Raw genomic sequence first — 27,248 nt, 5'->3', positions numbered from 1 at the left:
AGAACCCAGATGCCCTTCAACAGATGAATGGATACAGAAAATGTGGTACATCTACACAATGGAATACTACTCAGCTATCAAAAACAATGACTTTATGAAATTCATAGGCAAATGGTTGGAACTGGAAAAATCATCCTGAGTAAGGTAACCCAATCACAGAAAAACACACATGGTATGCACTCATTGATAAGTGGCTATTAGCCCAAATGCTTGAATTACCCTAGATGCATAGAACAAATGAAACTCAAGACGGATGATCAAAATGTAAATGCTTCACTCCTTCTTTAAAAGGGGAACAAGAATACCCTTGGCAGGGAAGGGAGAGGCAAAGATTAAAACAGAGACTGAAGGAACACCCATTCAGAGCCTGCCCCACATGTGGCCCATACATATACAGCCACCCAATTAGACAAGATGGATGAAGCAAAGAAGTGCAGGCTGACAGGAACCGAATGTAGATCTCTCCTGAGAGACACAGCCAGAATACAGCAAATACAGAGGCAAATGCCAGCAGCAAACCACTGAACTGAGAACAGGACCCCCATTGAAGGAATCAGAGAAAGAACTGGAAGAGCTTGAAGGGGCTCGAGACCCCATATGAACAACAATGCCAAGCAACCAGAGCTTCCAGGGACTAAGCCACTACCTAAAGACTATACATGGACTGACCCTGGACTCTGACCTCATAGGTAGCAATGAATATCCTAGTAAGAGCACCAGTGGAAGGGGAAGCCCTTGGTCCTGCTAAGACTGAACCCCCAGTGAACGTGATTGTTGGGGGGAGGGCGGCAATGGGGGGAGGATGGGGAGGGGAACACCCATAAAGAAGGGGAGGGGGAGGGGTTAGGGGGATGTTGGCCTGGAAACCGGGAAAGGGAATAACACTCGAAATGTAAATAAGAAATACCCAAGTTAATAAAAAAAAAAGAAAAAAAAGAAAAAAAGAAAATGCAGTAAAAAATGTATACATTTAACTCTGAAAAAAAGGATTATATCCTATCTATTGTCTTTAAAGGGAGGGAGGGTTAAAAGAAGCCACAGATGAAAATACAAATTAGAATAAACTAGTCTTAGAAATGGAAAATGCAGAGTAAAAAAAAAGGTGGGGGGAGTTCGATTTGGTATGAGAGGAAAATGTAAGAAAGGAGTGAGGCTTATCTCAAATAGAGCAAATTACACATTTCTCCCTAAAGAAATCGATCAAAGCAAGGCATGCAGAAAAACTACTGAGAAATTCCGATTAGGCATCACTCTCTTAAATGTAGATGAAACAATAAACACCAGGGATTTTAGGAAGAAAAAGTTTCTATATAAAAGATAAAAAGATAGCAAAACAAATTAAAAGGATTCTAAGAAAGAGGTAGAGTAGAGAAAAGAAACGGGTATATCAGACATCAAAGAGTCAAAGTCTGAACAGGATAAAACTGAAATGGCTCAGTAGATAAAGGCATTTGCTGCTGAGCCTCATGATCTGAGCTCAATCCTCAAGACCCACTTGGTGGGAAAGAACTAAGTCCCACCAACTGTCCTCTGATCTCCCTCCCCAAATACCTTGACACATATATATGTGTACGCACGCGCACACATGCACATATGCACACGCAGAGCATAATGAACAAAGAGTAACACCTAAGGTGCACAAGCCAGAAGAGAGTAAGTCAGTAAGTAGGTCTAGAGTAAGTAAGTAGGATGGATGCAGGATACAGCATGTTAGGAGGACTTCTCTAGGAAACCAAAGATTAAAAATTAACTTTAAGATCACCTCTCAGGCCCAGGAGTGTTGTAGTGGTGGTGGTGCATGCCTTTAATTCCAGCAACTGGGAGACAGTTAAGTGGAACTCTGGAGTTCAAGGTTCTGGTTTACTATGCGAGTTCCAGGACAGATAGCCAAGGCTAACAAAGAAACCCTGTCTTGGGCAGGGGAGAAAAATTAAAAAACAAAACAAAGCAATAAAACGGGTTGGAACGGTCGCTCAGCAGTTAAGAGAAAGTACTACTCTTACAGATGGTCCACTCTATCTGGCAACTTCCTTTGAAATTTGTGAGCACTTGCACTTACACATGAACTTAAGTAACCCCCATTACACATAATTAAAAACAATAAAATAAATACACATATAAAAAGAGAGCTAAAACAAGGACTAGAGACACGGTTCAAAAGTTAAGCGCACTTACTGCTCTTCTGGAGAACCCAAGTTCTTCTATTCCCAACACCCATACTGGGTGGCTCACAATCCCCTGTAACTCCAGCTCCAATTCAATTCAATGCCCCCTTCTAGTAGTCTCTACCAGCACTGCTTTATGAAACTGGCAAGGCCAATTAAAGCCTTTCAGACTGTTTGAGTCTTTAATTACATGCATTTATAATTCAGGCTATAAAGGAGAAAGAAGAAATGCAAGAAGAGAGGGAGGCAGACAAAGAAGGAAAACAGTGTTAAGGGCCTCAACTAATATAACCATGTATATGACCAGCTATGTACATGAACATTAGTGGCACTTGTCCAGACATGAAGATAGTAAGACTACAAAAGATATTATCTGAAGTTCTATTTTAAACAATATCTTTATCATTTCTAAGTATTATTTCCTATTATACTAAAGAGTGCAATTTCTATTTTTTACTCAAAATTAGGACAACATTCTATCATGTTCTTAACAATATGGCCACAAATTTAATATGACCATTTATAAGAGGCCCAGAGCTTCTATCTTAAAACACAGAAGACGGGGTTGGGGATTTAGCTCAGTGGTAGAGCGCTTGCCTAGGAAGCGCAAGGCCCTGGGTTTGGTCCCCAGCACCGAAAAAAAAGAACCAAAAAAACCCAAAAAAACCAAAACAAACAAACAAACAAAAAAAAAAACCACAGAAGACATTAAGCTTAGCAATACTTTAATCCTGACTTTCTAGCTTCAAGAATTGTCCAAAAATAAAATTTTACCAAATGAAACCATCTAGTCTGTGATTTATTATGACAACCCAAGTAAAATAATATAGTATACAGCACACACATACACACATGCATGTATGCTCACACATACACAGACTCTGCTGTTGTTAATATATGAAAGACTATTAAGAAAAAGCTCTAAATCTTTTATAATTTTAATAAATGCTTATACAAGCATAGAAGAAATCTATATGATAATATATGCCAAACTGATAAACTATTAACATAAACAGTTAATAGAGATAAAATACTTCATGCCAGTTCATTTGTTACCTCAATAGTTCTATGGTTCTAAGATGTTCCCTATCTCTCACCCTCTATCATAAGTGGAATTATACACCACCTGCACATGAGCATCAGTTACTGAAGTAACATTTACCTTTTGGTTGAAAGGAACTGTCACCCATCAAGTTGTAGATCTGACTTTCTATACGTTGTCACCTAAGTATTGACATATGACATCAGTCAATTTTGAGTCATTTTAACTACAAATAAACCTGAAACTAAATTCTTGATAGAGGAGTTGAGGAGATAACATTGAGGTAAGAACATTTGTTTAACAAACAAGAAGACCTCACTTTGAATCCTAGCACATACATAAAAAGTAGTGGCCTTTAGCCTCAGTGTTGTAGGGACAAAGACAGTTCCATCCCAGTAGCTTGCTAGCTAGGCACTCTAGCCAAAACAGTGAGCTTCAGGCTCCGCGAAACACAGTTTGCATGAAGGGAGCAAAGCTGAGGGACAGGACAGGAAACCCTGTCTTTCTCGAACATCTGCCCAAACACACAGATGCACGTGCCTGCACTCACACACCAAAAACAAATACATAAAAGAAATTCTTGGATCAAATTTAAATATTTAAACTTACCATGTGACCACAAAAATCAGCAAGTTGTATCTCAGTTTGCCTTTCTAGAAAATAAAGATATCTACCATTAGGGCAGATGATATTAATGTATGTACATTTATATTTACCCTTTTTATAAAATAATCGGTTTATTCCTTAAGAATTCCAAATATCAGAAACAAAACTGTGATTATATCAAGTATTTCCTATTTCAGTAAATCTGACAAGTAAATAAAATAAAAATAATTATTTGTGACAAACGTGAAACATATCTATAATCTAGGTACTTGGGAGGCTGAGGCAAGAGGATCACAGGTTTAATACTTAGACTAAACAGGGAGAAATTGTCTCAAACAAATAAACAACAACATATAAATATATATTAATATATAAGTAACAGCAAAAAATTCCTCATAATGCACTGCTTTAGTAAATGTCACTGCCCAAATGCTAAATGATACTAATGTTGCCTATTCAAACTCAAAAATATCACTATTTCTATAATAAAACACAACTTTGACTTTATCAACTAACGAAAAAGAAAGCTCATCAGATTAATTCACTTAAGATAAGAGGTATTCCTAGTCAGCTAAGAGTAAGGTAATATGTTAAATTTTAGGTGAAAATAAAGATAGGTAAATAGCTTCCAATTAACCACACTTATAACTCATTGGTTCTCAATAAAAGTTACAATAAACATTACCAAAAGTTCACAATTGGCCAGGCATAATGGCACATGGGGCTGAGGCAAAAAGAATATCAACAAGTTCAAGGGCACACTGGGTTACATAATAAACTACAACTGGCTTTGGAGCAAGCCTGAAGACTTGAACTTGATTTCTGGAACTCACATGACCAAAAAAAACAAAACAAAACAAAACAAAAAACCCAAAAAAAACAAAAACAAAGACCTCATTCATGCAAGTTGTCTGCTACCTCCACCACATGTGTGCACAGGCATACACACACATAATAAATAAATAAATGAATTAATTAATTAACTAATATAAAAAGAAGTTAAGACTTCAAAAGTTATCTTTTGTACATTGAGAATAATATAAATTTATTTTATTAAATGTTTTAGCTTTTGTATAAATAAGATTAAATTATGCCTTAAAGGTTTCAATTGGTAACCAATGAAAAATTTAAATACCTGTAATCTCTTATTAATGTTTGGCAACTTTGAAATTCTAGAATAAAGAGAAGCTTAGGGGTAGAACGTTGGCCTACCACTCAGGAGGCAGTGGATACAATCCCCAATACTAAAAAACAAACAAACAAAAACAAAACAAAAAAGCCAAATCTCTTTACTATGAAAAATTGCCCAAAAAATGAGTTAAGAAAACTGAATTTATTGTAGCTGAGAATGAAGCTTGAGAGTAGAGTGCAAACTTAGCATATTCAAGACCTTGTGCTTGACTTCCCGCATCCTCCTTTCCTTTCAGCTTTTAATAGTAAGATAAACTTTGAAGTCACTACATTTCAATATAGTTTCAGACCACCAAGATGCCTCAGTGAGTAGAGAACTAGGCTATGTAATCCTGGCAACCTGATTTAAAGTGTAGAACTCAAGGTAGAGACAACTGACTCTAGAAAGTTGTCCTCTGATCTCTACATGCATACTATGTCATACACACATCACACACACAAACACACTTAACAAAGCAAAAAATAGTATCAGTTTTAATTTTTTAAGTAAACCAAAATCAGCAAATACCATTTTAAAAAGATTATACATTTGGGGATCTTAGCAGTGACAAGCAAACAGATGAGAGGAAAAGTTGGGACTCAGTCTTGACAGAATACATATATACAATTATGTACTATACATAATACTTGACAAGACAATAAACAACGATGTTGATGCTTTGTACATTAATACATGGGTTTTTTAAGTTATTAGTTTAGAATGCTCTATTTTCTATTTTTTTTTAAAGCTTTCTGTGAATGAAACAACATTCCATGTTAGGCCACCAGCAGCTATACACATCCTTTATTAACCAAATCTTTTGCCTGCATGGAGAAGTCACACCAAATGACTGATCCAAGTAATAAAGCAGTCTAGACAAGTTTCTCAGAATGATGCTACAGTCATTGTACTTTCAATTCTATTGAGAAAGAAGAGGGTGATTTGGTCACTGTAGCTCAAGAGTGACTGAGACAATTATAAATCAAATATGGCAGTACACACCTATAATCGCACTACTTGGAAGGCTGAGGCAGAGGGATTTTAAATTCAATGCCAAACCTGAGCTACCAAAGGCCCTGTCTCAAAAACAAACTGTTATCCTCTTTAACTGTACAATTTAATTCTTAATGTCAAGCTTCAGCACAACTACTTCCATTCATTACATTTTACTACAAATTATTATAACTTCTAGTTATAAAATCATTATAATTATTACACAATTATAATTGTGCTAATTAAAACATTATTTTGCCAAGCAGCAATAGTCCAGGCTTTTAATCCCAGCACTCGGGAGGCAGAGCCGAGTGGATCTTTTTGAGTTCCAGGACAGTCAGGGCTGTTTGTTACACAGAGAAACTCTCTTAAAACAAAACAAAAAGCAGACAAACAAGCAAACCAAAGCCCCATTATTTATTTAATGCTCAAATCATACTGTCATGAAAAGTGAGTTACAGAGACAGGTAAGTAAGTACCTTCTCTAAAGAAACACAACTAAGTGATGGATCAAATATTCAGGGTTGGGAAGACTGCTCAGTGGTTAAAGTATGTGTCTTGCTGAATCAGGTGGACCTGAGTTCCAATCCCCAAAGCCCATACCAGTAATTCTGAGTAAGCTGACCACGAGTACTAGACAAGGTACTATCAGTGAGCTCTTGGTTTGATTGGGAGACCCTGCCTCAGAAATAAGGCAATGTAGAAGATTTCCAACATCAGCTCTAGCTCTTGTTCTCCCTTGCCCTTCCCCTCTTCCTCCTTTGTCCCTTCTCTCCCCGCCCCCAACACCCCCCCCCTTCCCTCCACGTGCTCATGGCCGGCCTCTACTCCTTCCTCTTCTACTCTTATCTCTCTCTCATCCCTCTCCCTTGTCTCATCTTCACATTAAAACTTCTCCATGTGGGGGGAAAAAAAGATTCCCAACATTAAATTCAGGCCTACACACACCTTGAGTACATATAAAACCTCACATGCACATACAAAAATACAATAACATTCAAGCCCATTCATTTGAAAAGCCAGCACTATTTCAATATTCATTAGGAATAAAGGACCAAGGGAAGAGGCAGATTTCACCTAATATAGCAAAAGATTTTTAAAAAATGAATTGTAAAGAATATACATCATCAAGTTGCAAAAAAAAAAAAGGGGGGGGGATTTTAACCAGCATGAAATATGGAATTGAAATTGTCACTTTCAAGATTCACTCAAGGACCATGCCAATCCTAATCTAATACAGGAATATTAACTTTCAGCCTAAACTGATGGATGAGGAAGGATTTTCATTTGTTCATTTTTTTTAAGGCCATATCTAGGACTTAAACATTATGGTTATCAAGCTACTACATTCATTTTTTTTTTCTAGAAGCTTCGAGGTAAAATATAATGAATGAAGAAGTTAGGCTGAAATCCAATACTATACCTAAATCTATTCAAAATTAGTAAATTCCTGGTGGGGAAGAAAATAGAACTAATTCATTCAAAATAGGTAAATTCCTGGTAGGGAAGAAAGAGTACTAATTCATAATCTTTTTTTTGTTAAAGATTTATTCATTTATTATATATAAGTACACTGTAGCTGTCTTCAGATACACCAGAAGAGGGCATTGGATCTCTTTACAGATGGTTGTGAGCCACCATGTGGTTGCTGGGAATTGAACTCAGGACCTCTGGAAGAGTAGTCGGGTGCTCTTAACCGCTGAGCCATCTCTCCAGCCCACTAATTCATAATCTTAAGTAACCAATACAAATTTCACTTTAGCAAAGCTGTGTGATGGTTTAAATTAGAACTTGAAAAGAACAGAGGCAAACCAGAGGATTCCTACATAGAGCATGTGGCTAGGGTTAATGCTTTATTAAACACTGTTCAGAATGTAAGCTTCCTAAGTCTTGTTGCAAGTACCACCTACGAGTTGGGAGTTGGAGTACTGAGTAAAACTGTTAGCTGTTAAGCCCTTAGAATGACAATCATAAGACTCTTCATTTCTCTACTGCCAGCCAAGCAGCTTCTTCTTGTTGTTAACTACTAAGGCTGTTCTGAGAACTGTGATTATGAACTTGAATCTCTCTGAATAAACTACTGGGGGTGGGGGAGCAGGGTTTGCAGGGAGGAGAGGAGGGAGGGAAAACTGCATTCTGCATGTATAATAAATAAAATTTATGAAAAGAGAAGAGAAACTATTCTAGCTATTAGAAACTATTCTAATCAAGGTTTCAATGCTGCTGAAGCTACATCGGCTTCATATCATGACTTGTTCCAGTTCTAACTACCCCAGATAACCTGCACTAGATTTAGAACGTTCATTCAAAAAAGAGGAACCTCACTGAGCACATTCTGCAGTTTCCTAACTTGGGACAGGAAATGTACTACTCCTGTAATTCAATAGAAAGCCTACCATTAGTGCAACATGAGGCTTGTGCCTGGTGAAACTAGCATCCATGCATAAGCAGGACAATATTTGGTAAAATTACAATCTGAGCCGAAGCATGCTATGCCCTTTTTGTAACTATATAAGCAGGTTATGTCTTAGTTCAACATGCTGATCTGGAAGATGTACTCTGCCTTCTATGTACTTTGCCTAACCTAATACAGGTATTGTCATATTAGACCCAATTTTTTTTTCTTTTTAATAATCTACTTTATCAAGAGTAGATCAGGATGGGTTAGTAACACTATGAACAGAAAAAACTCCAGGCTTCTAGTTCCAGGCAGTGGGACATCAAAAGCAACAGCTAGAAGGTAACAGTTCCAAATAGTGGCCAAGTTCAGAGACTGAGGAAACAAAAGGGACTGAAGGAGCACTGAGAGAGTAAGTGATGGGCAGCAATGAGTAAGACTATAGAAGGCAAGCAAGAATCAGTTGCTAGAAGTCAAGGGAGAGAATCTCAGTAGCTACAAGTGTCACACAAAGCTGCCAAGAGTTAAGAGCTGAAGGTTTAACCAGGTGTGATAGCACATGCCTTTAATTCCAGCACAGAGGCAGGCGGAACTCTGAGATTAAGGCAGGCTTGGTCTACAGAGTAAGTTCCAGGTCAGTCAGGTTTACACAGGGAAAAACCAATCTCAAAAAACCCACATCAGGCCCCCGCCCAAAGCTGAACCAGTCCCACAGCTCTCTGTACCCAAATTCTGTGGGGTTGAGAGCTGGACTCTTGGAAGTGGGGACAATCCTGAGAGTTTAGGGGAGACCACCACCTCTGTTCATATTCCTGGCCCAAGAGGAACCTGCCTAGTGCCTTCTGGATACAGGAATCAAGGAGCAGTCAGGGGCAGGAACCTCCCAGTTTCTGCCTGTGCCCAGAGCTGAAAGCCAGTCAGTCACTAGGAGCACTGACACACCTGAGAGCAGAGGTAAGACCAACTCTTCTGTTCCAAGCAACCTGCCTGGAGGCTTCAGGACATACAAACCTAGGACCAGCTCCCTGTTCCCAGATCCAGCTGAAAGAAAACAGGTCTATAGGAGTGCTGACACACAGGTCTATAGGAGGGTTCAGCCACTGTCAGAGACAGCAAGACCAACTAACACCAGAGACAACCTGATGGTGAGAGGCAAGCATGGGAATCTAAACAACACAAACCATGACTACTTGGCATCATCAGAGCCCAGTTCTCCCACCAAAGCAAATACTGGATATTCAAACACACTGGAAAGGCAAAATTTGGATTAAAAAAAATCATATCTCATGATGATAATAGAGGACTTTAAGAAGGACATAAATAACTTCCTTAAAGAAATACAGGACAACACAGGTAAACAGGTAAAAGCCCTTAAAGAGGAAACATAAAAATCCCTTAAAGAATTAAAGGAAAACAAAACCAAACAGGTGAAGGAATTGAACAAAACCATCCAGGATTTAAAATTGGAAATAGAAACAATAAAGAAATCATAAAGGGAGACAACCCTGGAGATAGAAAACCCAGGAAAGAGATCAGGAGTCATAGATGCAAGCATCAAAAACAGAATACAAGAGATAAAAGAGAGAATTGCAGAGGGAGAAGATACCATAAAAAACATAGACACAACTGTCAAAGATAATGTAAAATGCACAAAAGCTCCTAACCCAAAACATCCAGGAAATCCAGGACACAATGAGAAGATCAAACCTAAGGATAATAGGTATAGAAGAGAGTGAAGACTCCCAACATAAAGAGCCAGTAAATGTCTTCAACAAAATTATAGAAGAAAACTTCCCTGACCTAAAGAAAGAGATAACCATAAACATACAAGAAGCCTACCGAACTCCAAATAGATTGGACCAGAAAAGAAATTCCTTCTGTTACACAATGGTCAAAACACCAAACAAAGAAAGAATATTAAAAGCAGTAAGGGGAAAAGATCAAGTAACATATAAAGGCAGACCTCTCAGAATTACACCAGACTTATCACCAGAAATTATGATCCTGGGCAGTTGTCATACGGACACTAAGAACACAAATACCAGCCCAGGCTACTATATCCAGCAAAACTCTCAACATAGATAAGAGAAACCAAGATATTCCATGACAAAACCAAATTTACAAAATACCCTGCCACAAAACCAGCCCTACAAAGGATAATACATGGAAAACTCCAACACAAGGAGAGAAACTACACCCTAGAAAAAGCAAGATACTAATCTCATTGCAACAAAATCCAAAGAAAGCCACACAAACATAATTCCACCTCTAACAACAAAAATAACAGGAAACAACAATCACTATTCCTTAATATCTCTTAACATCAATGGACTCAATTCCCCAATAAGAAGACATAGACTAACAGACTGGATATGTAAACAGGACCCAGCATTTTACTTCATACAGGAAACACATCTCAGTGACAAAGATAGACACTACCTCAGAGTAAAAAGCTGGAAAACAATTTTCCAAGCAAATGGTCTCAAGAAACAAGCTGGAGTAGCCATTCTAATATGAAATAAAATACTTTTAACAGATTTAAATACTTTAAAACAGATTTAACAGATAACTATAGAACATTTCATCCTAAAACAAAAGAATATACCTTCTTCCCAGTACTTCATGGTACCTTCTCAAAAATTGACCATTTAATCGGCCACAAAACAGGCCTCAATGGATACAAGAAGATTGAAATAATTCCATGCATCCTATCAGATCACCACAGACTAAGGCTGGTATACAGTAACAACAAAAATGACAGAAAGCCCACATACAAATGGAAGCCGAACAACACTCTACTCAATGACAATTTTGTCAAGGAAGAAATAAAGAAATTAAAGACTTTTTAGAATTTAATGAAAATGAAGGTACAACATACCCAAACTTATGAGACCCAATGAAAGCAGTGCTAACAGGAAAACACATAGCTCTGAGTGTCTCCAAAAAGAAACTTCAGAGAGCATGTCAGCAGCTTGACAGCACACCTAAAAGCTCTTGAACAAAAAGAAGCAAATACACCCAAGAGGAGCAGATGGCAGGAAATAATCAATCTCCTGAAATCAACCAAGTAGAAACAAAAAGAACTATACAAAGAATCAATAAAACCAGGAACTGGTTCTTTGAGAAAATCAACAAGATAGATAAACCCTTAGCCAGACTAACCAGAGGGCACAGAGAGATTATCCAAATTAATAAAATCAGAAATGAAAGGTAGACATAACAACAGAATCTGAGGAAATTCAAAAATCATCAGGTCCTACTACAAAAGCCTATATTCAACAAAAATGGAAAATCTGGATGAAATGGATAATTTTCTAGACAGATACCAGGTACCAAAGTTAAATCAAGATAAACCATCTAAACAACCCCATAACTCCTAAAGAAATAGAAGCAGTTATTAAAAGTCTTCCAACCAAAAAAGCCCAGGACCAGATGGGTTTAGTGCATAGAAGACTTAATACCAATCTGTCCAAACTATTCCACAAAATAGAAACAGAAAGGACACTACTCAATTCCTTTTATGAAGTCACAATTATGCTTATACCTAAGGCACACAAAGACTGAACAAAGAAAGAGAACTTCAGATCAATTTCCCTTATGAATATCGATGCAAAAATACTCAATAAAATTCTCACAAACCAAATCCAAGAACACATCAAAAGGATCATCCATCATGATCAAGTAAGCTTCATCCCAGGAATGCAGGGATGGTTCAATATACAGAAATCCATCAACATAATCCACTATGTAAACAAACTCAAAGGGAGGAGAAACCCCACATGATCATTTCATTAGATGCTGAGAAAACATTTGACAAAATTTAACACCCCTTCATGACAAAAGTCTTGAAAGATCAGGAATTCAAGGCCCATACCTAAACATAGTGAAAAGCAACGTACAGCAAACCAGTTGCTAACATTAAACTAAATGGAGAGAAACTTGAAGCAATCCCACAAGTACTTCAATTGCTATGACTTCCATTTGCTCCTAGAGATTTTCAAACAAGAAAGGTAGATTTGCTGACTTAAAATGAAACATACATTTTGTGTGCATGTGCACACTCGTGCCCACGCTCGATGATGCATCACAACACAGGTGGAGATAAGAAGGCAACATGAAGTATCAGTTCTCTCCAACCACCATGTTGGTCCCAGGAATCAAACGCACTGAGCCATCTCACCACAGGATTTAAACAGAATCAAACTCATTCCATTTTACATGATCCTACAGAAGTATACTTTTACACATTAAAACACATTGTGGGATCTTACTGATTTTTATTTTTCCTACATGTTGAAATATTTTGCTACTTCCACCATTCTAGGTTACCACTGCCCATCAATTCAATCTTACCTATCCTGAAAAAAAAAAAAAAAAAAAAAAAAGAAAGAAAATTGAATAACTCAACTGCCTAGAAAAAGGACACAGTTGTGAAATAATTCTGACCAATACAAATCTTTCACTTTTTCAGTTTTCTTACGGTTTTCACAAAATGTTACACTGACTTGCAACAGATATAGAAAACTGACATGATCATTCTCATATATGTGTCAGAAACTCAAACATTTGTTCTATTCATACATAGATTCAGCACCAAGAGGACTGTGAATTAAACTTTTAAAAGTAAAGTTAGAAAAAGAAACAGTACAAACTTCATTCATATTCTCATGCCAAAGAATTCATAGAAATTGAAACTCACAGAAGTGGCTAAATTTGGAAATTTGTGTATCATTTTAATAGAAACAATCACTGAAAATGATTTGAAAAGAGTAAATCACTGAGGCATATGGTTTCATAAGTCTCACATTTCAGAACTTGGGAGACAAGGTCATTCCTGGCTATAGCACCGGTACCAGGCCAGCCTAAGCTACATAAGATTCTTTCAAACAAAAAACAAAAAGAATAAAACACTGGAAGATGAATAGAGTGAAAAAACTACGTTAGTAAGGTATTTGTACAAATTAACCTCTTTCAGATATAGAAGTGAAATTCAAGTTTTGTCCTCCTGATGCAGGAGAAAGCAGAACTTTTCCTGCATCTGTTGGTTCTCAATTGCCTTCAATTCAAAGTATTCTTTACACTTGTTAAGTTTCAAACCTGGGACAAGTGACTCAGGTGCCTATTTAAATATCAAAACAGGCCTGGACTTCAGGTTCTCCCAGCATCCCTCAGTCCCTATGTTATAGGGTAGGCTGACATACTCCCTCTACCCTGAGTGTTCTAGTCCAGGGGTGGGCTGCCCTTCCCCCATAGGTTCTACCCTATATAATCCAGATAGTTTGGTTACCTGTCACTTTTGTACCTTTGCCGCCTGGTTGCTATACTTGGTTCCCTTCCCTGCCCTTCTCCACACTAGGCTCAGGGGCATGACCACTCTGAACTCTCCCAGATGTGTCTGCCTCTGGCTCTGCTCACCCACATATCTGTAATAAACTTTTTCCTCTTCTATACTTAGCAGCAGTCATGTCCTTTCCTTTTAATGTTTTCATTTGACGTCAGAGTGACATTTTTTTGTGATGTTATGTCCTTATTTTCATCTGCTTTTAAGTTTTACTGAACGTAATTAAATTTTTAGATTTTTTTTCCCTGTTTGCCTACAACAGGAAGAATTGACAATGTACAACCAGACAAAGCAAATGAATGAAGAGATAGCAGCACATCAGAATCCTTACAAAGGGACCCCAGAGGGTTCAGATGAGGTATCCAAGATAAACTGTCTCAAACAATCAATGTGTAAGTAATATCTGGTTCTGTTTTTGAAGAAAGAATACAGTACTCTCATTCCAATCTAAACGGTAACAACTATTTCTCCTAATGTAATCAGAAGTGACAGAATCCTTTGGAGAAAACTGTGAAGACTTAAACTGAAATCTAAACAGTTTAATAGAGGTTATATAATCTGTTATAATCTGACTCTCACACAAAATATGTTTAGTTTCTTTCAAAATAAAATTGAAAAGTTAACCAGGTGGTAGTGCAAAACTGCAATCCTAATACTCAGGATAGGCTACATAGCAAGATCTTCTTCTAGTTAGAGGCCAGACTGAACTTGTCTCAAAGACAAAACAAAACAGAAACTGCTTTGCAGAAATGAACCAAAAGTCTAAACATACAGTTTTTAATATGTCACTATACAATTCAAACTATTGCTTCAATCATGATTTAAAACATTCTGAAGCTGAGCATACTGGTACACACTTATAATCCCAGTATTCAGAAGGCTGAAGCAAGATCATAACTTTGAGGCCAGCCTGAGCTACACAGTAAAACCCAATCTCCAAAGGAAGAAGGGGGAAAAATAGGTGGGGGGGAAAGGTAGTTTAGTCCGTCAAAAAAAGGGGGAAGGGAGAGGGGAAGCAATTCAATATTATACAGTTTATTTGAATATTTTATAAATTTCTCATATTTCTAAAGTTACTTTTGAAGTAAATAACAATGTTGCCAACCAATAATAAATGTCCTGTCACCTAAAACTGTTTTAATGTAAAAAAGCAATTAATATTGAAAAGTTGTATTGCTATAAATTATCTATTAAATTAAACATGTGTTATTCTTTTACTCTTTTCTTCTACAAAACATAATGTTGAGAAGAAAAACACTGGACTGAAGGAGTGACGTGCTTAAGCCAGTGAGAAGTGAGAAGTGAGATACCAAGATTTACAATTTGACTACCTTATGACTCATCATGGCTCACTACTGCTACAAAAGTCCAAATTGTCAAAGGCAGAATGTTTTCCAAGTTTCCAACTGTTCTCTAGACCTTACCCCAGGATAGACAACAATTCCAAAGGTTTTTGTTTGAGACAAGGCTTCACTATACCACCCTGCTGGCCTAGTCTACATAGGAAGATCCACTTGCCTCTGCTTCCCAGAGTGTTGGGATTAAAAAATGCCCCCACCAGATTGGCCAATTACAAATTGATTAAACTGAGCATATTCTATTCTCCAAAACTGCTCCTTTTCTTCCTAATTTCAGTCATTCCTAGAGTGGAATCTATTTTATCAGAGATGAAGGTAAATTCATACTAAGCATTAAAACTATGCCAGATTGCATACTAATTGCAAAAGGAAAAATTTCAATAGTCAACATTTTAACTAAGAGACTAAAGCTAGAATTACTAATAGTATTTCTCCCCACATTTTATAATATGAAGTATTCTAGATGATTTATGAAATATTGTAAAAAAATATATTAAGCCTGAATGTATTCAAGCCTTTTAGTTCTAACTATGTACTACATGCTTTTCAACAAATATTCTTATTTTTCTTGGGTGTGATGATGGTATTGTGTTATACTAGTATAGAGAAAATGGCCTTTATCTTTTATTTACTATATCCAGTACTTAGAAGTGAATGGTCACATCTTCAACAAACACTCACATATTCATCAGACTGAGACAAAGCAAAATGTTTACAAATACACTAGGTGGTAGGCATCGGAATATGTTATATTCAACTCCCCAATATAATTGGGAAAAAATGATCACTAATAACATCTAAAGATAACAAATGATCCAGAAATTAGGGTCTAAAGGAATGGCAAACCGAATTTCTTAATTGTGGAGAATTTCTTACATGTGCTGGTCTATGCCTCCTTGCCTATTCTCAGGAACCTCTGTGCAATGAAAATGGAGCATATAATAATGAGGTAAACACTGAATGAGGAGTCATAAAACTCAAGGTTCTGTAACTGGCCCTGGTAGCCAAATGTTCTCATTGTCATTTCTGAGGCTGACTTTCAAAACAGCTCTGCCAACAAGAACCTCTCTGAATATACATTGACGCCAATGACACACAAACATACCAACTCAAGGATGGTTTTAGTGCAGATGTTGGACTATCAAAAGAACAAGGTCCTCAAACCCAGTCCCTTCAACCTTCCAATTATTTACATCCAAACAGCCTGAGTTGGTACAGTCATCTCTCAAAGCAAGATACCATACAGATGCCAAGACAAGGCTTTTGTACTTTCAAACTCTACTTCACTAATGTGAGTTTATGGTTAAGGGGACTAAAAGACGTCCAAGTATTTAGATGATTCAGTCCAAACTTGAAAATAAAGACAAATGTTTAAGTATGGTAGCCTATAAAAAAAAAAAAAATCTTCGTAAAGCCAAAGTGTCCAAGCTCGCAGCAGGTTAACGTCCATTTTTCCCTCTAGCATATTTCTTTCCTAATGGGTTACAACTGCAGGTGAGTCGTGAAAACACCATCTTCTTGTGCAGGCTAAAACCTCAGTGCGATCACTCGTTTGTGGTTTATTAAGTGAAACCTGCAAAGCTCAGCTGGAAAACCTGTCAAGACTCCATTCTCCTCAAAGCCCTTCTCTAGTAGACAATAGCGGGACTCCTATGGCAGAGTGGGGACATTCCTTTGACATGAAAGGTGGATAGAAAGGAGCGGTCGTCTAGCAAAAGGCAGGGTTTCCGTGACTGTTATTGTGAACGCCATTGGGGTTCAGCTCTTGCGTGAAGAATGGAGTGGGTTGTGTTGTGAGCTCGGGTCTCACACACCGGTGGACAAGGTACAAAGGACCGAGGGGAGTCGTCCCCTGAGAGCACAGCCGGGCTGAGGAGAAAGCGACGGGCGGGCCTGCGCGGCGGCGAGGCGACGCAACGAGGCCAGGCAAAGGCTGAGCGGCCTGTACTGTGGGCCGCCGCGCAGCCGGCCGCCTCGCCTCGTCGCGCCCGGATCCCTCCCGCGCCAGGCCGGGCAAGATGGCGGGCCAGGCCCACGCGCAGCCGGCCCCTGCTCGGCCCGGGCGCTCTCGCCGACGCGCCACGGCCCGAGACCCCCACCCTGCGCCCCCGGAGTGCGGCGGCGCGGCCGCGCGGGAGGGCCTTCGCGGGCGGGCGGGCGGGCGGCCGCGCGGGGCGGGGGACGCTTACCGTGAGCGGAGCGGCTCGGCCTGACTGGAGCCCTGAGGAGGAGGAGAAAGAGGAGGAGGCGAGGGAGGAGCGCGGGCTGTACGCCGCAACCGCTGCGGCTCCCATCGCGGAGCGGGCTGCCGGGCGCCGCGATGGGGGAGGGGGGCGTCGCGAGCCACGGCGCGTTGCCTCATGGGTAAGCTCCGGGTCGGCCTCGCGCGTCCGCGCTCCCAGCCTTCCCGCCAACGCGGGAGACAAGCGCGGGCATGTGCACCGTGTTGCGGGCCCTCGAAGGCCCAGGCCAGTCGTGCCCTGGCAGCGGGCGAAGCCACGTGGACTGGGCTGAGCTAGGCCATGGTGCTCATCTGCCATCGCAGGCCTAGAACTGTAGGCATGCAGCAGTGAGTTCCGGCCTTCGGTGTGCGAGGGTTAAAGGGCATGGAAGAGTGAACCTGTGAGGAAAAGGAATTCAGTTTCCATAATGTTACCACATTGTTTTTTGAAAGTACGTTTTTGCTTGGGTATCTTTTTCATTCCTGTTGTATGAATAGTAACCTGTAAATGGAAGCGGGAAAAAAAAATGGCCGATGTATTTATAAGAATACTTTGGGGCTGGAGAGATGGCTCAGTGGTTAAGAGCATTGACTGCTCTTCCAAAGGTCCTGAGTTCAAATCCCAGCAACCACATGGTGACTCACAACCATCTGTAATAGGATCTCACGCCTTTTCTGGTGGTGAGGACAGCAACAGTGTACTCACATACATAAGATAAATAAATAAATCTTTAAAAAAAAAAGTTGTCTCTAGGTCAAACTCACCTGCCTGTTTAGACGGTAGCTATGAAGATTCATGTTTCTCTTAAAAAAAAAAAAAAAAAAAGAATACTTTGTAGGTTGGATCTGTAAGGAAACTGTCTCCATGCTATGTCCAAAATGTAGATGGACATTTGTGTGTTTGAACGATGTCAGATTTTGAAAAAAAAAAAACACTAATAACAATAACAATAAAATGGGGACTAGAGAGATGTGAAATGAGTAAGGGCCCTTGTTGTTTTCCTAGAGGGCCGTGATTTGGTTCGCAGCACCCCATGGCTGCCCATAACTACAGTTCCAGGGGTTCTGACGCCCTCTTCTGGCCTCAGTAGGCACCAGACCACTAAAGTAGTACATAGGCGTGGATACACATAAATTCAAATACTATGAGGGTGTCATTAACCACCTTCTACCAAGTAGCCTGTGTGTCTATAGGTATCAAGCTGTTGCCAATCACAGCTTCTTTTATTCCAGCCTTAATTATTAACACAATACATTTCACACATTGTGAGTGGGTACAAAAGGTTTGAAGAGACCAGCAGATTTCAGAGGACAAAAGCAGAAAGCTGATATATATGTCGTTGCAGGTACTCAGGGAAGGAGGCCCTTAGAGCTGGGGCTGCAGAACGGACTTCAGAGGCCTAGAAGCAGGAGAGGTGCAAGATCCATCAGAACAAGAGAGGGGTAACACAGCAGGTGGGTTAAGTCCAGCAGTGTGAATTGTTAGGAGCTGTCTTCCTGTCGATTTCTTGAAAGAGACACCATGTGGTCAGGTGAGAGGTTAGCAATGCAGTCACCATCTCAGTGTTAAGCACCTCTATTAGTTCTCTAGAGTAACTGAACATATAGAATGAATCTATGTGCATAGAAAGGGGGCTTATTAGAATGACTTACAGCAACAATGGCTGACTATGGACAGAAATTCCAAGGGTGCAGTAATTGCTCAGTCCAGCTGGATGTTTCAGTTGGTCTTCAAGATATCCTGGAATTCAAGGGGTTGGGGATTTGGCTCAGTGGTAGAGCGCTTGCCTAGCAAGCACGAGGCCCTGGGTTCGGTCCCCAGCTCCGGAAAAAAAAAAAAAAAAGATATCCTGGAATTCTAAAGGAGTAGGTGTTGTTTCCCTAATTGGTTCTTGATTGTGTCAATAAAAAGGCAGAAGCTAATTGCTGGGCAAAAGGAAAAAGTCGGGACTTCTGGGTCCTAGGAGAAGAGAAAGGTTGCAGGGAAAGAGGAATTTGGACCAGGCTTTGGAATGAAGAGGAAGCTGCAGTTGTGTAGGTCTTGAGCTACTTGGCGTTTGTAGCCTCCACTTGGAGGGAGCTGGCTGATAGAATTAGAGCAGGAATTTCTTCACCCAGCCATTGAGTTATCTGGATAGTTGTAAAATAATAAAACTGTCTAGCGTTTTCTATCCCTGGAGCTAAGGTGGGCAAGAGGAGAAAGAGGGCAGCTGGAGTGGTTGGTGGTGGCTTGTCGAAGCTAGCTGGGAGGGGCTGGGGGAGCGATTGCAGCTACCAGGAAAAACAGCCCACTGACAGTTAGCAGAGCTGAGTGAGACTGGCAGTGGCCAAACATAGAACTAAACCAGGAGAGGTCTGAGTGCAGGCAATGCCCCGGGCAAGGAGGTAATGAGTTTTTAAAATTACACGCAACAAGTAGGCCTTAATGCAAGTAAAGGGATGGAATTTCTAGCAAGGTGAGGGTATGTATAAGCCCCCCTGCCTCAGTGGGGTGGCTGTGGTGCACACCTTTAATCCCAGCACTCAATCAGGAGGTATAAGCAGGTAGATCTCCAAGTCTGAGGCCAACCTGGTCTACATCTTGAGTTTCAGGACATCCAGCACGTCACAGAGAAACCTTGTCTCGAAAAACCAAAAGGTAAAAATAAATAATAAATTCAAAATTCTTGCCTCTCACATATTTAATTTCCACTCCTGTTAGTCAAACACCGGATCTTACAAACCTGTCTTGCTATTTTGATTAAGTCTTTTCTACAGCTCCAAACTTTTTGTAGGTATTCCTCATTAATGTAGCCAGCATGCTGATTACCTTTCCAGATTAATCTTCCCAAGAAACAACATTTGAATGATTTTGATTGCTGCATCCTTAAAACTCCTTTTTGGCTGATAGCAGCAGTAGCAATGGGGACATAATCAGATAAGATGTGACTTTTCACTTTGCCTCAGAAAAGAATTTCAGGGTGAGCCAGTACATAAAAAAATTGGAGTTTATTAGGAAGGAGTTTCATACATATTCCAATATAGGGTTAAAAGAGAGGGGAAGACTTAGGAAAGTTAGCATGAATGTTGGAAATAACATAATAGCAAGCACAAGAGACTAGTGAAAAAGAAGAAGCAGTTTCAAACATTCAGTTAGAGAGAAGGCCAAAAATGACCACTGGAGTACTGATTTGGCACAAGATGGCAGTTTTAAAAATCTTCCTATCATGAAAAACTCCTGTTCTTCTATAACCCTGAACTTTCACTCCTCCCAAATTCCCCATCTCCTTGGCCTAGGACACAAAGCCTCATCCAGTGAACAGTTTGAAGCTTAGACTGCACACCTCCAATCTGGTTCAATCAGAAACTTTTCTAACACAGTTCTTCCTAGCCAGCCATAAGTATGAAAGGAAAGTCCTACTGAAAATGGACTATAACAATCTATTTCTTACAGTAGTGTATATTATGAGTGCCATGCACCAATGCCAGGAAAGGACGTTTTCACTGGACGCCAGGAGGTTGAAGAGAATTCAGAAAGTTGCAGGTAGATAAGGTATGACTTATTTACCAATACACAGTCTCTAGGCATCAAGCACTCAACCACACAAAAGCATACATGGACCAAACACAGGCTAACACACACATAGAGAGACATATATAAGCAGACTACTACAGGTAGGCTAGCCTAGGCAAAAGCCAATACACGCGCACACACACACACACACACACACACACACACACACACACACACACACACACACAGGCATTCTGCCAAGAATAGTTATGACAGATTACATCACTTAGCCACTGTTTACTTTTGGGTTCCCCTACATCCGATATGACTCATCTTGTGCTGACTCATTACCACCCACACCAAACACCCCTTGCCAAAGTCTAGCATTAGCCATTTTGGTCCTTGCTGAATATGTATACCACTGCTATGTTGTGTAAACACAAACTGGTCTGTACAGTCCTCTCTGTTCCTAACACATAGACAAGAACAAAAGCTTAGACTTTTTGTTTTGTTTTGTTTTGTTAGCCTTGGCTGTTGAGGAACTCATTCTGTAGACCAGCTGGCCTTAGAACCTAGAGATCCACCTGCCTCTGTCTCGAAAATGCTGGGATTAAAGGTGTGCACCACTACCACCCCACAAATTTAGGCTTCGTAAGGAAGTCACAATTCAGTCTTTACTGAAGCCATATGTACCACGTTTAGCTAAGCAACATCTCAGGAGCTTGCTAAGGGACCTTTTCATTCTATGGGATCACAGTTGATAAGATAAAACCCTAGGTCACCTAGTTTGTAGGGGAAGTTCAAAAATGTTACCATAAACAAAAGATTAAACTTGTTTGTGAAATATCAGAAAATCCCTAGGAAAGGAGTGCACCCATACTTGAAGGTCACATGCAATTAGGCCTTTCCTATGGTTCTTTCGTACTTTCCTAATTTGAAAATAGCTATTTTGGGGACTGTCGGGGAGGAGAGCTTCAAGACAGCTTTTTTTGTTTTTTTTGTTTGTTTGTTTTTGTTTTTTTTTCCTTTTCTTTTTTTCGGGGCTGGGTACTGAACCCAGGACCTTGCGCTTCCTAGGCAAGCGCTCTACCACTGAGCCAAATCCCAACCCCACTTTTTTTGTTTTTGTTTCATTTTATTTTTTGTTTTAAGTTGTCCTGGAACTCTGTCTGTAGAGCAGGCTGGCCTTGAACTCTGCCTGCCTCTGCCTCCGACATGCTAGGTTTAAGGGCATGCACCCCAACTGCCTGGCCTGAAAACGTCATTATATAAGGGAAAAGTTGTATTTGTAATTGACAGTCTTCACAGAAAATGTTGTTGATTTTGTGGAATTTTTGATTCTTTTTTTTTTTTCCTTTTCTTTTTTTAGGAGCTGGGGACAGAACCCAGGGCCTTGCGCCTGCTAGGCAAGCGCTCTACCACTGAGCTAAATCCCCAAGCCCCGGAATTTTTGATTCTTGGTTGGTGAGAAACTTCAGTAGACTCTGGAGTCCTTTTCCCTCCCATGCTCCATATCTGGCTTCACTAGAATACTGACCTGTCTCTGCTCTCTTGACTCACTCTCCACACCTCCCTATTGTTTCTTAGAGCTTTGCTTCCACTAACCGATAATGAATGTTTCATACCTCTCTTACATGCTGTGTATTCAACTCTGGGGACACTCATAGTACTCACTTTCCTTATGTGAGGTCATGCTGGACACCAACCCCTTATTGATTGTAATGGATAGCATTTTCCAGCTTCCATCCAACAATACTTTTGTCTTTGCCCATGCAGTTTGGAGGCAGAATTAATTCTATCCTCCCAAACAGCTCCAAATTGGTCCCTGTAGGGCTTGAAGTGAGTATTAACTACCAGGAGACTTCCCAAGTGAGACACAAGAACAGAGTTCAATGCAAACACAAGAGGCTTATTTTCCAGTGAGTCGGGGTCGACCTTCAATCAGCTCCTCATGGGGAGTGACTAGAAGGTAACCCTGAGAGGTTATAACAAGCAGTTTTTATACTTCTTAGAGGTACAGGTTACATCAGCAAGGTTACAGTATGTTTTATTGGCTTAGCATATTGACCTTTGAATCTATTGGCTAGCAAGCATATGACATACATTCAGACTTTACCTGGACCAGAGGGTCAGGTGACTATCAGTACATTCTGCAGTTTTTCAAGAATGTCCCTGCTCCTCCAAAGAACTGTGGGTGGAGAATGGAACATGGCCTAGCCTTGACCCAAGGCAGGAAGCTGGTACTTGCCCTAATTTTGACCTGAGGCGTGGGTGTAAGGCTGGCAAAAGCCCCTAGGGTCCTTTACAGGAACCCCATAACCTTCCTACTTTCTACCAGGTCAAGCTTCTTATTAGCTCTTACACTTCAGTAAGAACTAGGGTCCTTCATTTCCCCCCTTTTCTTGTACAAGCTTCAATCTTGGAGCTATGCTCAGGAGAGATTCTGGTGACTAACTCATTTTTTAGGTCCTGTCCTCAGGGTCTCATATTGTCGGTGCAGGACCAACAGCTGTACTACACCTATTTTCTCTTTTATGAAGGCTATAAACTTGTTCAATATGCAGGGTCTACAGGTCAACAATAGCAGACAATAATAGCAGAACAATTAAAGGTCTTAACAAGGTGGATGAGAGTGGTTAGCCAAGGGGACAAGTTAAACCAAGCTTCAAACCAGTCTTTTTTTTTTCTTTTTTTCAGAGCTGGGGACCGAACCCAGGGCCTTGCGCTTGCTAGGCAAGCACTCTACCACTGAGCTAAATCCCCAACCCTTCAAACCAGTCTTGACTGTTCTCTCTCTTCTGTTTGGCTAGCCCTTCTCTTGTCTTGGCCATCATATTGAAAGGAAAATTATACAGATTTAAGGTTTAAAAATATGAAGTTAAAAGAATAAGTTTCAAAATTCACAGACTCAGGGCTAAACACTGTAAAAAGCAAGTCCAGGCAGCCCCGCCCGGACTGGACTAACAGACCATAAAGATAAAGAAAAGGAATGCAGGAACCAGCCCAAGCTATCAAGACTCTCATAAACCATTTGGCAGGAGGGCACCTCCCCCAGCTTACTCAGAGCCACACTTTAACCAGATGTCCCTCAAACCCTGATAAGCCCCTGGCTTCTAAAATCCTGAACACCCCAGTCAGCACGTACTCTTCTGCTGTGTTGTGATCTCACTGCTATGTTTAAATGAGCCAATCACTTACAGCTGCACCAAAAATTAGCCGTCACTGTTTGAATTAGCCAATTGTGTGTAACCGCGCCAAACCCCCTAGCCTTCCCTATATAAACCCCTGACTTTTGAGCTTCGGGGATGACACCTCTGTCTCCTGCGCAGGATACGTGTCGGCCCGGAGATCTCCGTAATAGATCTCTGTAATAAACCTCACCTTTGCTTATTACATCCAAAATGGTCTCTCTGTGTCTGGGGTCCGCGATTTCCTAAGACTTAAATAAGGGTCTCTCTTTGGGGATCTTTCATTTGGGGGCTCGTCCGGGATCGTGTTTCCTTGGGCGCGCCATCCTGAGACTCGAGCTAGGTTTTTTCAATATCACAATTTGTACAACCTGGGTCCTCAAGTTTTTCTGTTTAGCCATCACTTTGGTTCTTTGCCTTTCTGAGTGAATCTGATTACTGAGTTATAGGTAGTGAAAGAATAAAAAATACAGCCAAAAAGTGAGAAGTTTAAAAATGCAACCTCACCCCTAAGAAGCCCTAAATACCTCAAATTCCAGACCCTGCCCTCTACCTGTAAGTCAAAGGTCACATTTCTTGAGCCTGCTCTCCCAGGAACTAAATAAAAGGACTTAAAATAAGGTCCTTAGATATGCGATTCCAGACCTAGTAAAGATAACAGAAAGCTTCTTCCAGGAACTAGCTGACAATAAAGTTAGATTAAAATCTTAAAGAACAATCTTGAGAAACATGGAGTTTCTCCTTGTGATTTTTCACTGATATTCTTGTGATTTTCCAATGACACCACCCCTGCCCACTTGAGTTATGGCTTCTTCCTTTAAATACCCTTTCTCCCAGCCTCTCGGGGTCAAGTCCTGTGCCCCTGCGTGGGATATGAGTCTTGACCCCAGTGCACTGGTTCCTATCAATAAACCTCATGTTTATTACAGCAAGGACGGTCTCACGTGAGTTCTTGGGGGGGTCGTATCATCCCGAGACTTGAGTGAGGGTCTCCCCACTCTGGGGGTCTTTCAGTAGCATTTGCACAGAAGGTATCTCAATACCCTCGGTTCCCCTGGTAGGGCCCCTCAGTATTATAAAGTTTTACTGTGATCAAGTCCCAAGAGGAGTTCCAGTAGGTGTCTCCTGTAGTCTCACATCCCCAGACATTGCAATAAAACTGGTCTGGACCCCCACATCGGTGAACTTCTGCCAGATTTCTTCCATAGAGGGTAAATGTAACTGGGGGGTCTCCTGCAAGTGACACCTCTGTGTGGGGAATGCACATTTTATCTCCCCCCTCATCCCAGAGCCCGCTTTCTCCCACATGGGCAGTTTGCTTCCTCCAGCACTCCCGTCATGGATGGGGATGCCCCACGAGCCAGGTCCTTCTGCCAGATGACACAGGTCAAAAATGAGGTTGGGCCACCAGGTGTTGAGGGGGTTGGAGGCAGTCAGGGAGGCAACCTCATCTCCAGTTCCAGTGGAAACCACACTCCAGGTTTGACAGACCAGCACATGGGGGCAGCAGGAGTCCCCAGGGAGTGGGGCATCTGCAGGTTTCACATGAGATGCATGTACCAGGGCTGCAATGCATACACCAGGCCTGCAATACTGTCTACCTTTAGGACTGTACGAGTGGTTAACTGTACCAGGAAGGGTCCCTTCCACTGGGGTTCCAGCAAATATCCCCGATGCCTCTGGATGTAAACCCAGTCACCAGTTTGGAAAGGGTGAGGGGTCTTTGAGTTCCTGGAGCATATAAGGCAGACATTTTGGGACAAATCTCATGTTGTCTTGACTGAAAGGCTTGGAGCCTCAAGAAGAGGTTCCTATCAGTGAGTTTGGATACCTCTAGGGAGGGCCCAGTGAACACCAAGGGAGTTGAGGTACCAAACAGGATATCAAAAGGGGTCAGGTTAAGATGGTAGGGGTTGTTCTGGGCTAGGAAAAGGGCCAGGGGAAGGAGCACCACCCATTCAGCACCAGTCTCCAAGGTCAATTTAATTAAGATCTATTTTAGGTTTCTGTTCATTCTCTCTACCTGCCCTGAGCTCTGGGGACAGTATGCACAATGGAGCTTCCAATTAGTCCCCAATATCTTTGCCAATTCCTGACTTACCTTAGAAACAAAAGCAGGACCATTTTCCCATTACCTTGGGCATTCTGAACCTCGGGAAAATTTCTTCTAACATTTTCTTGGCTACCATAGTAGTTGTTTCCTGCTTGGTAGGGAAAGCCTCAACCCATCGAGAGAAAGTATCTATAATCACTAGGAGGTATTTGTAACCATATTTTCCTGACTTAACTTCTATGAAACCAACCTCCCAATATACATACCACAGGTTGTTCTTTCTTAGGTCTCTTGCCCTGTTTGCTCTTGGTTGCATAAGCATTTATTTGCTGACATACCTAACACTGATCTACTGTCTCTCTGGCTAAAAACCTAAGGTCTATTACATATACCTTAACTGCGTAGATGAGCTTCTTATGCCCTAAATGAGTCCATTTGTACATTTGGCAAAGTGAGTCGATTACAGCCTGGTCAATCGATGGTGCCCCCATGTCTGAGGGTACATTCTTTCTGGCTTCCTGCATTATCCTCTCTCACTCTCTGGTCATGAAGAACACTCTCATGAGTTTTGGATATCATCCCAGGAGGGCTGATGAGTAAATAAAACAGTCTGAGATTAATCAGCCCCTTGGTGTTATCTGAAAAGAAGGGTGTTGGGCCTTCCAGTTGTACAAGTGGGCTGAAAAGAAAGGCTAATATTGCATGGCCTGATTGCCATCTTCATCTATGGGCCTGTAGGCTCAGAGGGGGAGGACTACTGTTGTATCGGGTGAAGTGGCCCTTTTGCTCTGGGTCTCCATGGCCTTTCCCCCTTGCTTGGGGCTGGAAGATGGGGGTTAAAGGGATGCTGGATGAGGGCTCAAGGGAGATCCTTGAGGAGTGGCCATGGGAACTGGGACCATGGTCAGAGGTGGTAAGGGGGTGGAAGATCCGTCAGCAGCAGATCCGCTGTGGAAGACTCCTGGAGGATGTTCTTTACAGACTTGTTGGTCTCTACAGGGTTCTTTTCCTTCATGGCCAGGACCTGTAAAAGTCTTGGAGACAGAAAAGCTTAATAGCTCTTACACTTCAGTAAGAACTATCATCCTTTACTCCTTCCTGGGAGTCTAATGTGCTTTAAATTGGACCTGTGAGCTCACTAGGGAATCTCCCTCTTGGTAAATGGTAGACTCCTGCAAGATGGACTTCTGCAGAATAAAACATTCTTTGCTTTTGCATA

The 27,248-nt window shown here is 40.9% G+C and overlaps 1 protein-coding gene and 1 long non-coding RNA gene across 15 annotated transcripts in view; one reads left to right on the top strand and one right to left on the bottom strand.

Annotated features, from left to right (window-relative positions):
- Zfp280d (zinc finger protein 280D) overlaps positions 1-18,667 on the bottom strand; it is an 89,087-nt gene extending 70,420 nt beyond the window's left edge. For 5 of the 14 annotated variants that reach the window (XM_063265541.1, XM_039081514.2, XM_063265544.1 and 2 more), the window contains exons 1-3: positions 17,264-17,407; positions 3,817-3,860; positions 3,328-3,389 (exon numbers count right to left, since the gene is read on the bottom strand). In XM_063265541.1, the coding sequence (XP_063121611.1) occupies positions 3,328-3,355 (28 nt within the window). In that variant the 5' untranslated portion in view covers positions 3,356-3,389; positions 3,817-3,860; positions 17,264-17,407. Of the gene's footprint in view, positions 1-1,762; positions 1,912-3,327; positions 3,390-3,816; positions 3,861-17,263 lie in introns of those variants that run through there. The other 9 variants (XM_017595665.3, XM_017595666.3, XM_017595664.3 and 6 more) reach the window with 9 other exon arrangements.
- LOC102546620 (uncharacterized) lies at positions 17,602-19,238 on the top strand. Its single transcript, XR_001839451.3, has 2 exons — positions 17,602-17,747; positions 18,642-19,238. It is a non-coding gene; the product is annotated as an uncharacterized LOC102546620 (long non-coding RNA).
- The last annotated feature ends 8,010 nt before the right edge of the window (positions 19,239-27,248 follow it).

The sequence above is a fragment of the Rattus norvegicus genome, chromosome 8 (genome assembly GCF_036323735.1).
Source record: "Rattus norvegicus strain BN/NHsdMcwi chromosome 8, GRCr8, whole genome shotgun sequence".
NCBI lineage: Eukaryota > Metazoa > Chordata > Mammalia > Rodentia > Muridae > Rattus > Rattus norvegicus.
The sequence above is the reverse complement of the archived record's forward strand: the minus strand, read 5'-3'. Positions and strand labels throughout refer to the sequence as shown.